This window comes from Periplaneta americana, chromosome 10 (assembly GCF_040183065.1).
Source record: "Periplaneta americana isolate PAMFEO1 chromosome 10, P.americana_PAMFEO1_priV1, whole genome shotgun sequence".
NCBI classification, from domain to species: Eukaryota; Metazoa; Arthropoda; class Insecta; order Blattodea; family Blattidae; genus Periplaneta; species Periplaneta americana.
This window is the reverse complement of record NC_091126.1, coordinates 181,694,168-181,707,495: the sequence shown is the minus strand read 5'-3', so window position 1 is coordinate 181,707,495 and position 13,328 is coordinate 181,694,168. Positions and strand designations below refer to the sequence as shown.

At 34.1% G+C, this 13,328-nt stretch overlaps 1 protein-coding gene across 1 annotated transcript in view; it reads left to right on the top strand.

Moving 5' to 3' along the window:
* Positions 1–13,328, top strand: part of Cont (Contactin) — a 121,056-nt gene that overhangs the window by 14,157 nt on the left and 93,571 nt on the right. Inside the window, exons 3-5 of the mRNA XM_069838555.1 lie at positions 3,397–3,620; positions 10,088–10,330; positions 10,532–10,682. Of these exons, the coding sequence (XP_069694656.1) occupies positions 3,397–3,620; positions 10,088–10,330; positions 10,532–10,682 (618 nt within the window). The remainder of the gene's footprint in view (positions 1–3,396; positions 3,621–10,087; positions 10,331–10,531; positions 10,683–13,328) is intronic.

Below are 13,328 nucleotides of genomic sequence, written 5' to 3'. Positions count from 1 at the left end.
ATCTTCATAACTTCCGCGGATGGAGCCCCTGAGAATCATTCACGGAGCCCTTAGGGAACCGCTGTTCTTGAGTAACCATCCTTTTTTTCCTATTTTAATGCTTAATGTGTATACACACATCACTAAAAAATGAAAGAACTCTGATAAATAGTATTATATTTATGACTACTTGAATATAAGCTATTTTTACCATTATTTTGCATGAACTTCCTTTAATACAATTATCTTCATAACTAATATGTCATCGTTGTTCCTGCAATAACTCCTATGTGACATATTTATCGATTTTCAGATTTTTGCTCTATTAAATAACTTAAATAGTGATGCAGCAAATAATAAAATCTCCTATATGTAAATATATTTCTTTGTTTCGAAAATGTAAGAATTCACAGTCTCCTATGTACGGCTGCCATAGGATGAATAATGTGTTTTTTCTTCGTACTGAAAATTGTTATATTTTGCACATAGGAGTTATTGCAGGAACAACGACGATATAAATGAACAAATGGACACCAGTAATAACAAAGGAAATAAGTGTAATGCATAATATGGCATCTGGTGTGTAAAGAAATGCAAGAATAGTGTAAATTACAAGTACGTACTAAATAGAAGAACAAATAAGTACATACGTACATTCTAGTGTAACATTACACTTCAGGCTCAAAATACATACCTCTAAAATAATAATTGTTAATATATAATGCCTTTTACTTACTCTAAGCATCTGCATTATTATTTCATTAATCATTTTTTAAGAAGATACAGCGTTATTAACAAAAAGCTCTAATATGATGCATGTTGTTGCTCTTGGCGATACCCAGTTGTAATACCTGGTTGAATTAATCAATCTGTAGATGATTGATTGAATGTAGTGAAAGAGGAAGAATTATAAATTAAATGGGAGGCCTACATGATGATAATCGCGTCCTTACAAGGGCTCTTGAAACTCCTGCATGACTCAGTGTAGTCTGCCTTTGCCATCCACCCACAAAGAATGAGAAACAACTCGAATATTTGTTAAACCAAATACTGAGGCAATAGGCAAGAGATTTTGCATACTGACTATAGCGCCAGACATTCAGTAGCAATATAGAAATTGTATTTTTCGTAAGTGATTGTGCACGACTCTATTGTACACACAAAAAAATTGTCTAATGAACAGATGAAAATTTATATAAAATTCTTTCTGTACCGAATATACGTAAGTGAGTTATTCATTTGTCTATCCATTAGAGACCATGGTAACCATGTTTCAGTTTATTGACATTATTACATTGGAATTTCTTATTTTTGTGACTCAGGATAATCAGTTCATTGGTACACTGTATAAGTTATCAAATTCCTCCATTACCAATGAACTGATTATCTTATCTGATAATGGGGTATGGTGGTCTGTTTCTTTCCCCTCCATTGCATACATCGCTGATTAGCTACTGTACATATTACATTAATCAGACTTCAGATGCATACAAACAATTGTTCTTCCTCTGGCACACATCGTCAACTGAGATGTACTGCCTGATAATAGATGTATGTATCAGCCAGAACCTCAATCAGAGGTACATTTATAGATATACTTAGGTAATTAGGTAAATTTTCTAAACATTTATATAGCTATATAAAATTTTGTTTAATTTTCCAGATTATCCATGCCACTCATGGAGAGGTCTAGGAGGAATTACTAGGGTGTCGGACCATTAACTTAATAATTGTTGAGATGTGGATGTGAGAGTAGTTCGTTTATTTCAGCTATGGCATCCGAAACGCAAATCAGATATGAAAGTTAAATATTGTTACAATTCAAAATTATTTACAAATTGTTATAGATCAAATGACTCCTAATAAACATAAATATTACGTGAAACCGCAATACATTTGAGATATCTATTCATTGCGACATTACAATGACGAAAACGTACGTGTCCTTTTAAAAGGACAATAGGAGTACACCCCATACATATTGAAATTCTGTCTCTTTTTCAAATTTTAGTAGATTTTAGCATGAAATGCTATATATGTTTGAAAATTATACTACAAGCGAAATTTCAAACGAAATACTCGTACAGCCGCCTACAAATGCCACTGAAGACGTAACAGACGAGGATTCAGGGGACAAACATGATGTAACAGCTAATAATCTACCTAGTTCACAGCTTGCAGCAATAGCAGAAATATTTCAGCATAGCCTTCGTGAAGAGGAGGAATGGGGTGACAAATTTGTTGCGTGTGGAAAGCAGACATGGTCATAGCAATGTTTCTGTGAACACAGCAAGATCTGGAAGACTGGTGGTGTGGTGAATGGATATAAGTTTCTATTGTTTTTCATTCAGCATTTTTGGAATGGGTCTTATTTTCGTAAATTTATCATTTCTATCTAAATTGTCATTGTCACAACAATGCAGATTTGAGAAAATGAACTTAAACCTGTCTCTCAACATTGCCGCAGCACTTGCTTATTATACATATCATCACTTCCCTCCCAATATAACCTCCTCCTCGAAACTTCAACATTCTTTTCGCCCATTATGTCATTTTTACGTATCAATAGTAATACAGTACTACTCAATGACGATAGCATTCTAGAGTTGCAATGAATGTTGCCACAATGAATCACTTTTCAGTATAATAATAATAATAATAACAATAATAATAATAATAATAATAATAATAAAATAACAGTGTAATAATTTGTTAATAATAATAATAATACTAATAATAATAATAATAATAATAATAATTGTAAATTACAACAATGACATTGTTTCCTTTCATATAAGCATAGTATACAATTCTTCCTCAAAATGTATGCTCATTTGCCTACTATCCTTTTAAAAGGACACCTGTTTCTAGCTCAACCATTTAAAACTAGAACGCACTTCAATTATATACTACATTAAATGTGATTTGTAAAATACACAAAAATTGCAAAAAAATATTTCAGGCATATCTGCGTTAATGCTATTTTTTTCTTAGACAGTCATTTCTAACAGTAGATCATTTAATGGTAGGCAAGCTGTGTCAAAAATTGACAATTGTATGGTAGCAAAAAAAAAAAAAAAGTACTTTTGACACTTTGAACTGTTTATGCCTAATGTCACATGGCAGTAATCGCAACTGAAGAAATAGTTGAGAAACATACACAAATTAAGTGAATTGCTTCAACAACTATTTACTGGTAACTGTATGAAACTATTAAGAAATGAATATAGTTTTAAAAATTAGGGACACCCAGGTGTGACTGCAATCGAATGTTCTATCATTTTGCTGTGCCACTGATTGCTTTTAATGTGGCAAAGTTTCAGTGTTACAATGATTAAAAATGTCTGGTGAATTGTCACAGTAGTCCGTTCTTTGGTTACGGCAGCTGTAGTTTACAAATAGGAGAAATGTTTACAGGCATACCAGGCAGACTTGGTAAGTGTCAATACTCCAGATGAACACGGCTTCTTGGTGAATGAGTTGCTGTGGCAAGACCCTCAGCACAGGCGGTGGTACACCAGTGCACGTCAGCAGAGTCCTGAGTATTGGGTGAATGATGATGGATCGCAGTTGGTAAACATGGAAAATGCCTTCCTTCCAGAGCAGCAGTCTACATTAAACAAGGATTATTTGGTCTACAGGTGACTTAGTAAAATATAATTGAATTGTATAATACTAATACAGCAGGTGGAGTGTTGGCTTTGCTATGCGAGAGTAGATCTTTTTCCTCCTGGTCTTTCATTTCTTTAATATTCATCAACCTGGTGTAACTACATGTAGAGTAGACTGTATCGAAAAAAATCCTGGAATTCAAAACGTAAGGGTGTACAAAAGTTGTCTTGTAGTCTTTACTATAGGCAGTAAAAGTCAAGTTCTCTAATTATATTTTTTCCGAGCCACTGGAGGTGTAAAATTGAGCATATAAAGTAAAATTGTTATTTATTCATTTTTATGTTCGTAATTCTTCTTTGGTGCATGGTCAATGAGGCTTGTCACTTTTTTTTTTAGTTTGTGATAAGCAGGCAGCGCATTTCTGTTCCCAAATGTACAGCGGATTGAGTAGTTTCTTTTGCTACATTTATTAAGTCACGTGGATGCATAAGCAGGGTAGAATTGCAAGCCAGGTACGCATGGGGTCATTAAATAATAATGATGTAATGTATTATAAATATGCCCTTGTAACACCATATGAAGTAGAAAGAATATTCTCTTAGTTTAAACAAATTTTATGTGATGTTAACAATGATACCTGGTTTGTAATTAATTTTATGTCATTCTAGCGTTATATACAGATTGTTACTACAACCAATATCGTGCATGATCAGCTTTATTATACTACGTGTGCCAATAAAAGCAATAACATATTCGCTATGACATAAAACCGGAACGCTTGCTATCTTCCTTGCAGCTTCTACGCGTGATGTAACAAGAAGTGAAATGCAGGACAGAAGGTAATGTATCATTTATTTCGAATCTTTAACAATTTTGTATCACTTTTGTAATTTCTCATAAAACAGTTCTGTGTTCAGAGAAACTATATTAACAAAATAAAGGAACATTTGTAACATAACCTGCAAGGTCCTCCATTTCTCTTTATTCAGTGTCAGTGTCACGCGCAACTAATTGATATGAACATATGAAGACTTTGGCAGCTATGGATCCCGAATTTGTAATAATTTATTTCCTACAATTTATAATGCTAAGATGCCATAAAGTGTTGTATTCAACTCGTGGATAATCTTATTATGACACTTGTGAAAATTGTCGCATGAAGTATAGTTCGTGCGACAAGCATTCACTCATGCCATAATTATCAACATTATCCATTTGTTGCATAAATAACTATTCTAAAAACTTTGACAAATGAATTTTATAATCCCAAAAATTCCTATATCTGACTAAATTCATAATTTATATGGCTTAATTTGGTGTTTACAATTAATTTTGTATAGGTTAGCATAAAGTAGCTGTCCATATATTGTAATCACTTGTAATAATATTTTACTAATTATGAAAGTCGCATTTACAGTGATGAGAATTTTGAAAGGTGTAAAATGAAATTTTAAATATGGTATATTATTATTTGTATTAGGAGATTCAACATTCCCAAATTAAAAGACAAGGAAACTAAGCAACATTATCAGGGCGAAATTTCCATAAGATGTTGATAAAGTGTCGTGAAATAACCTAGTAAAATAAAAAATAATATCAAAATTGCAGGTGAGCAGAGCATAGATTATTATGGAACTAAGAAAAAGAAATGGTTTGATGAAGATTGCTCCACGGTAGTAGAAAGAAGGAAACAGGCAAAATTAAAATTCTTACAGCATACAGTCGAGGCAAACGGAGATAATTATGTCAATGAAAGACTCTTAAGAACAAAAAGCGAGATTACTTGAAGAAAAAACTGGACGAGGTAGAAACAAATAGAATAAAAAAAACATTAGAGATTTATATAAGGACATAAAAGAATTTAAAGAAAGGATATCAGGCAAGGCTAAACATGATCTAGGATGACAATGGTGACTTGCTTGCAGTCTTTCATTCAATTCTGAACAGATGGAAAAACTATTTTGGGCACCTACTAAATGTACGTAGGCCAAATAGAAATGATCAGGACGAAATTCAAATACAAACTGCTAAGCTATTTATACTCGAGCCCACACTTTCTGAAGTCGAAATTAAAAAGAAAATCCATGTTGAATCTTTCGTACACTACTTTTAACACTTGAATATAAATAATTGATTAAATGGCGATCTTACTCGTGTTAATTATGTAAGCATGTGCGGCTTACAGCTGTTTCGGTGCTACTTCACACCATCCTCAGAGCCTTCTGTGTCTTGGCTTCATCTCAACTTCACTGCCTGTTGTGTGGGTGCGTTCGTGTGATGAAGAGTTGTGTCAAATAGTGTGTGTGTTCTGAAATTGATCTGTGTGTTGAGTATTTGATTAGGGTGTGTGAAATATACAGACACACTAAAACACACCCTAATCAAATACTCAACACACAGGTCAATTTCAGAACACACACATATTTGACACAACTCTTCATCACACGAATGCACCCACACAACAGGCAGTTGAGATGACTCTGAGACACAGAAGGCTCTGAGGATGGTTTGAAGTAGCACCGAACAGCTGTAAGCCGCACATGCTTAAATAATTAACACAAGTAAGATCGCCATTTAATCAATTATTTAAAAAGAAAAGCTGAAAAAGTATGTCTCCAGGTATTGATCAAATTCCAGCAGAATTAATAGAAGAGGGTAGAAATGCATTGTTTAGCCAAATTTATAAGTTTGTACTTGCTATTTGGGAAAGGAAAATTGTAGCAGAACAGTGCACAGTGGGCCAGAATTCAAATCTAGCAGGAAAATATTGAATTTTTTAATGTTTTAAATAACGTTTTCTCGCTACATATTCTCGAAGTACTAAAACTGATCTTCATAAATCTGTATGCCATCAATTTATACCAAGCGAAATGCCAACAGGGCTGGCTGCTAAAAGTCGCTAAGTGTTAAGAACCCGAGCACCGAGCACCAGACGGTTTATGGCGGTAGTGATGTGAGGGTGATCTGTGTGTTGTTGATGTGGAGAAAAGTGTCTTTCTGTGAGGGAAGTTTTAACAGAATGTTCGTACTTCCTATTTCCATTATTCATACTTTAACTGTATACGTGAAATATCACCCGGGATGCATTAAGCATAGCTTTAAAATATTGCGGAATCATGTCTTTACTTCATTTTAAATTAGAGATATAAAAAATGTTGCACCAGGTGTCACCTTAAAATCTACATCAGATTATAAAGCAATCCTTACAGTTTATTACAAAAGTTAAGATTTGCTTGTGTTTGCTTGCCTTTTTCTTATATTTGCGTTTTTATTTCAGAGGTAGATCCCCATATCCAGTGCACTGTGACTCGGATGGACTTAAACGGGGTGTTGACTACTAAAAAAGGGTCTACTCAAACTCTCACTGATTTCGTAGTGACAAAATTAGAAATACAACATTGTTCCAAGGATATTATGCGGTGTGTTGAAAAAGTTGTGCACACATTTAGCAGTAATTTAGAAAGACGCTTGAAACAGTGCTTCATGAAAAAGGACAGGTTTTTGCGTAAAGATTCGGAATGGTTAGTGAATTCAATGGACCACGAACATCCTCCTCCCTTCCCTCTACTTTTCCCACATGCCTGGCCGATTACTCCAGACTCTTTCTTCTCTCCATTAATAAATTATTGTCAGTATTTTAGTAAAACCTGAAACTTTTAAAAGGGGAATTAAATACACTGTAAATTCACAGGGCTAACGGCTTCAAAGCTGGGTACCTGGTTCAAATAAAGTGCACTGGTACAAAATTTAACATGGAGGCATGAGATAATTACTCTGCGTGCCATTAAAATTTCACTTTAATTTATGTGTCCCCAATTTAAAAAAAGGACATCAAATTTCCCCAAAGAGTTCTACAATAAAAAAAACTCGCCAAATGTCCAAGGATTTAATTCCATCCGTTTCAGGAGTAGGTAGACCTCAAAAATTGTTTGAAGAAAGTGGCATGAAAACAAGAATTAAACATGTAGGATACGGTCTCTGAAAGATCAGCGTTCTTAAAGTGAATTAGTCCCAGCTACTCAATTGTCTTTGCGGGGTTCAGGGAAAGGAGATGCAACAAATCACCACAAATTACTCCAAAAAGAGCATCAAAGTATATGGTAGCCTATAATAAATCTCCAACTTTACCAAGACCATATACACCAGAGAAAGCATTACAATTTTTAATAGATAACGTGACCAAACGTAAATACAATGTGAGGTGTTACCTATAGGTTTGCCCAAGAAGCCCAAGAAGCTAGACATTAGAGCATTAGAAAGTACTGTGAAGATTATTCAAGAAAATTTTCACGAATTCAAACAATGTAGGATATCTTAAATCATCTTCTTGTAACTCCTGATCCTATCATATCAAGTATTTATCTGTTTTTAAGAAAAGAAGAAGAATTCCTTTCCCTGTGAAGTGCGACAAATGTTGAAGAACTCCATACGTACAGTACAAGTGAAGACGTTCGTGTTACAAGAGGGAAGGATGATGAAGCGGACGAAGAGCAATTGCAGCTGGAAGAGGAGAAGGAGGAGGGGGAGGAGGAAGAGAAAGAGGAAGGAAGATAAGGAGGACGATGATGCAGACGATGACTCCTCCTGTTAGAGAATATTGGAAACTATAAGTTCACGAAAAGAACAAGTGATATAATTAAGTACCTAGTAGGTTCCACGGAAATAGTTATTCACACTCGCAGTCATAGCTCATTGCTACGGATAACAATTCCATACTGGCTTATTATTATTACATAAGCTCTTAGAAATCATGATTTAGTAAAAAAGAATCATTTAAAATTATATTCCATACTTATTTAATTTTTTCCCGCTAGATTTGAATTCTGGCCCACTGTGCAGTGGAAGGAGTCCATAATTGTACCTATCTTTAAGAAGGGGGAAGGACTAACTGTAGTAACTTTGGATGAATACCATTTTTATTGATGTCATACAAAATTTTCCCAATATTATTTTGAGAAGCTTAACTCCATGAAATTATTGGGTATCATCAATGTGGTTTATAATAGATCCACTATTGATTAGATATTTTGTATTCGACAGATATTGGAAAAAAAGAAATGGGAGTATAAGGATACAGTACAACTGTTATTCATAGATTTCAGAAAGGCGTATGACTCAATTAAGAGAGAAGTTTTATATAATATTCTTATTGAATTTGGTATTCTCAAGAAACCGGTTCGATTAATTAAAATGTGTCTCAGTGAAACATACAGCAGAGTCCATATACGCAAGTTTCTGTCTGATGCTTCTCAAATTCACTGTGGGCTAAAGCAAGGAGATGCACTGTCACCTTCACTTTTTAACTTTGCTCTAGAATATGCCATTAGAAAAGTCCAGGATAACAGAGAGGATTTGGAATTGAATGGATTAAATCAGCTGTTTGTTTATGCAGATGACGTGAATATGTTAAGAGAAAATTCAGAAACTATTAGGGAAAACACAGGAATTTAGTTGACGCAAGTAAAGAGATAGGTTTGGAAGTAAATCCTGATGATGTCTCGTGATGAGAACATTGTACGAAATGGAAATATAAAAATTGGAAATTTATTCTTTGGAACGGTGGAAGAATTCAGATATTTTGGAGCAACAGTAAAAAATATAAATGACACTTGAGAGAAAATTAGATGCTGAGTAAATATGGAAAATGCCTGCTATTATTCACTTGAGAAGAAGTTGTCATCTAGTCCGGTTTCAAAAAAGCTGAAAGTTAGAATTTATAAAACAGTTATATTAAACAGGTTGTTAGGGATCAAGTTACAGAAGAACTGAGAAAGTTATACAGTGCAGAACTGCACACATTGTATTCTTCACCTGACATAATTAGGAACATTAAATTCAGATGTTTGAGATGAGCACTGCATGTAGCAAGTATTGGTGAATCCAGAACTGCATATAGAGTGTTAGTTGGAAGATTTAAGGGAAAAAGATCTTTGGAGAGGCCGAGACATAGATGGGAGAATATTAAAATGGATTTGAAAGAGGTGGGATATGATGCTGGGCACTGGATTAATCTTGCTCAGGATGGGGACCGTTGGCGGGCTTATGTGAGGGTGGTAGTGAACCTCCAGGTTCTCTAAAAGCAATTTTTAATTTTATTGCTAGTTACATAACCAAATGTATTTTGCATGCAGTTCACTGGAAGGGGGATTGTGAATCTTATTCAATTGTCGACATTTGCCCACGCTTAACAAGAGTGCTTTTATAATTGGTGATAACTAATCCTTTAAGAAAGGGCAACTGTAAAGTGTTCTTCCATACTAGTAGACTGATTAAGGTCATTTGGTGGTCATGAAAAGAAATAGGCTCCACTGAATCTGTTGTATAAGCTGCAACTTCAGATCGTACCCTTGATGTCCCTCTTTTCGTGACTGGTGTTTTTGGTATGAAAATGGGAACAACTGTGAGTAGGAGAAAGAAATTCTGTATAATAGCAATGGAAGTGATAGTGTATTCACCTTTATAGTCAACATTTATGTGTATATGTCTTATTTTTCAGTTTTTCAAACCAGTTGAAACGATGGGGCTTTGAGAAAGTTGCTGGAGATGCACCTCTGCTGTTTATTTGTGAAGCACCCATTGAAAAATTACATTATCTTGTCGTTGATGATCGCACATATCAATATGGTGTTGATGTTGAGAATCCAGAAAAAGTCCCTAGGGGTCCATATTTCATCAAGCAGCCACGAGATGTGGTCTTTGATCTCTCCAAAAGAGAAATCACAAACGATGTTTCATTGAGGTGAGATGTAATATAGACATAGAGACAAACTTGATATCTCTAATCATGTATTCTCAAGTTATAACTTCTAATGCTTCGTAAAATAATTGTTATAAAGTGAAACTCTTGTTAAGTTTTGAGATGATAATTTGAAACAAACTCCTTTAGTGTTCCCTCTTATGCATTATTATGGTTCTGAGATTGCTGCATGCTCCTTTCCAGTTGTTTTGCTGGAGGGTATCCTACACCTACGTATGAATGGTTCAAGGAAGACTATGAAAATGACAAAGTAGTATCATTTAAGGTTGATCCTCTAAGTGATCCACGATACACACTTAGTGGAGGAACGTTGATCATCAATGGCCCAAGACAGGTAATTTGTCATTTTTAATGCTTGCAGTGAAAAAGTTCTTAATTTCATTTAGTTATTTTCATGTTCTGACGTCCCTCTTTTATTAAATGATTACAAGGATACACCATGATGTGTGGATGGGGAACAAGACATAGCTTGGAACCTGTATACAGCTGTCAGCTGTTCTGCACCCTCATATCTGTGACACTACTAGAATCATCACTTCCATCATCGTCGCTGATGCCCACAATAACATTTATCATGGTCAGATCAATGATAACTTTCAAAAGTCCTTCTTGTTCCATATACTTCTCCTCTATTCCTGAGGAATTTTAAGAACTTCACTAGATTTTATAAAAAATTACAACTTGTCTCAAACCAATCAGTTACTGAGAGTCGAAATTTTTGCAGCATAATTAAAATGTAAAAAATTACACTTATCAATTTCCACGCAGGCCTACACTATATTAACTAGAATTAATTTCACTTCCATACATATAATAAAAAGCTGTTCACTAATCTCGACCAAGTAACAGATTCCAGGCATCTAGAAGGGAAGAAGTAACTACTGCTACTGAACTGGATAGAGTCAGTTGGAAACTTTTGTTGGCTCCTGCAGTCAGGCATGGATTCATATCTCGCTTCTACAGATTACCTAACTGTAAGACAAATATTAGATAGTCTCATGGTGAATCTTTGGACTCATCTCATCAAATACAATTTCACTGTCACCAATATTACGGACACTGTATGACCTCATCACAGTTATATTAAATAGTCTGATGCACAGACATCAATGGAAATCGAGATGGAAGATAGAATTAAATTAATTAGGAACCATTGGGGTCGATTCTAAAAAGATACAGAAGAAAAAGTACAAATAAAAGCTTCCGGTTTATTAATGAAACAAAATTTATCTTTTCATTCGGTCTGGATTTTGTCATTTATAACAAATATCGAAATATAATGCAAAACTAATTTTAAACTACAACTTGTCTCAATCTATTCAGTTACTGAGAATCGAAATTTTTTGCAGCATAATTAAAATTAAAAAAAAAAAAAAAAAAAAAAGAAGAAAGAAAAAGAAAAGGAAATTTCTGAAAAGTAAACTAGAATGACATTGATTGGGTATCAGTTGAAGATGCTGTTAACTAACGAACTTCGCTGTAAAGAAACTGACCATTTTGGTCAACTCGTTATTTTCTGTATGTATAAGATAAGAAGACACTTGACTTGTGTTTGATTTTAATATAATACCACATAAAACAAAAATCCACAGTTCAGCCTTGTTTTAAATAGATGTGGAGTTCTGTAATTTTTTAATACATAAAAAGATGAAAAAGAAAATTATATTTATAAATTATATTATATTATATTCACCGGTGTAGCTCTGTTGGCTAAGGCACTTGCCTGCCAATCCGAAGTTGCGCTCGGGCACAGGTTCGATTCCCGCTTGGGCTGATTACCTGGTTGGGTTTTTTCAGAGGTTTTCCCCAATCGTAAGGCAAATGTCAGGTAATCTATGGCGAATTCTCTGCCTCATCTCGCCAAATATCAACACACTATCACCAATTCCATTGACGCAAAATAACCTTGTAGTTGATACAGCATTGTTAAATAACGAAGTAAATTAAATATATTATATTATATTATGTATTTGTTCATAAAAGAACACCCAAATTTATTAGACCGAGATTAAAAGTATTCTAACTTGTGCCTGATTTACAAGTCCTCTTAAAGTAACCAGGCTTTGAAGTTTGTACTTCTTTTTTGGTCATTTATTTAATCCTCGTATATAGAACGCATATTGAATGAAATTAATGAGTCGAAATGCTTTAAAACAGTTTCTAGGTTTCCCCGAAGAAGTGGTAGCACATTTCATAGAATTATAATAGGCTAGTAATTGGATGTCACAGAAATTTAGTACAGTATAATTTCATTTATATGTTTTTATGGGGTCTGAAGGGAGAAAAAGAATAACTGAAATGATATTTAATAACATCTGAAATAAGATATGAAGATCATATGGGGAGAATGAGTTAAGTCACTTTAGTAAAATTTTTACAAGAGAACTTTATAACTTCTCAGTTAAGCCATCTTTGAGCCTATGATATTGTACTCAAATTTGTAACATATTCATAAAGAATGTAACATTATTTGTCGGAAAAATTTGTTGTTTAGAGCCAAAACTGGCTGATATATTGTACATTTCAAACTTCAATCCAGAACATTTTACGACACTGACACCTTGTTCTCTATTTAATAACACGTGATTATTTTACAAAAAAAGTCAGTTATTTTGACTGCTTGCTCCTAAGAAATAAACCATGCCTTCAAATTGTGATTGTTCAGTTACATCATGGTGTGTTACAAAGCAGTAACAAGATGGTTGGAGGCAAGCATGGACAGCTTCGAGTTTCACATCTCAGCAATGAACACGTGTTGTATTTTAGCATTCTTACATTTTCACGGCAAACATAATTTCGAGCAAAATTGGTATAGAATGTATAAATGATGTCTTATGATTGTGTAAGTGTAAAAAACGTATAAAGGAAAAACATACTATTAGTATTGGAAATTCTCTGGAACTCCAGAGAAAGACGTATGTGTGAAAAATATAAAAGAAATTTTTACTGTAGGCCTATAGTGGGAATTCCTTAAATTTTG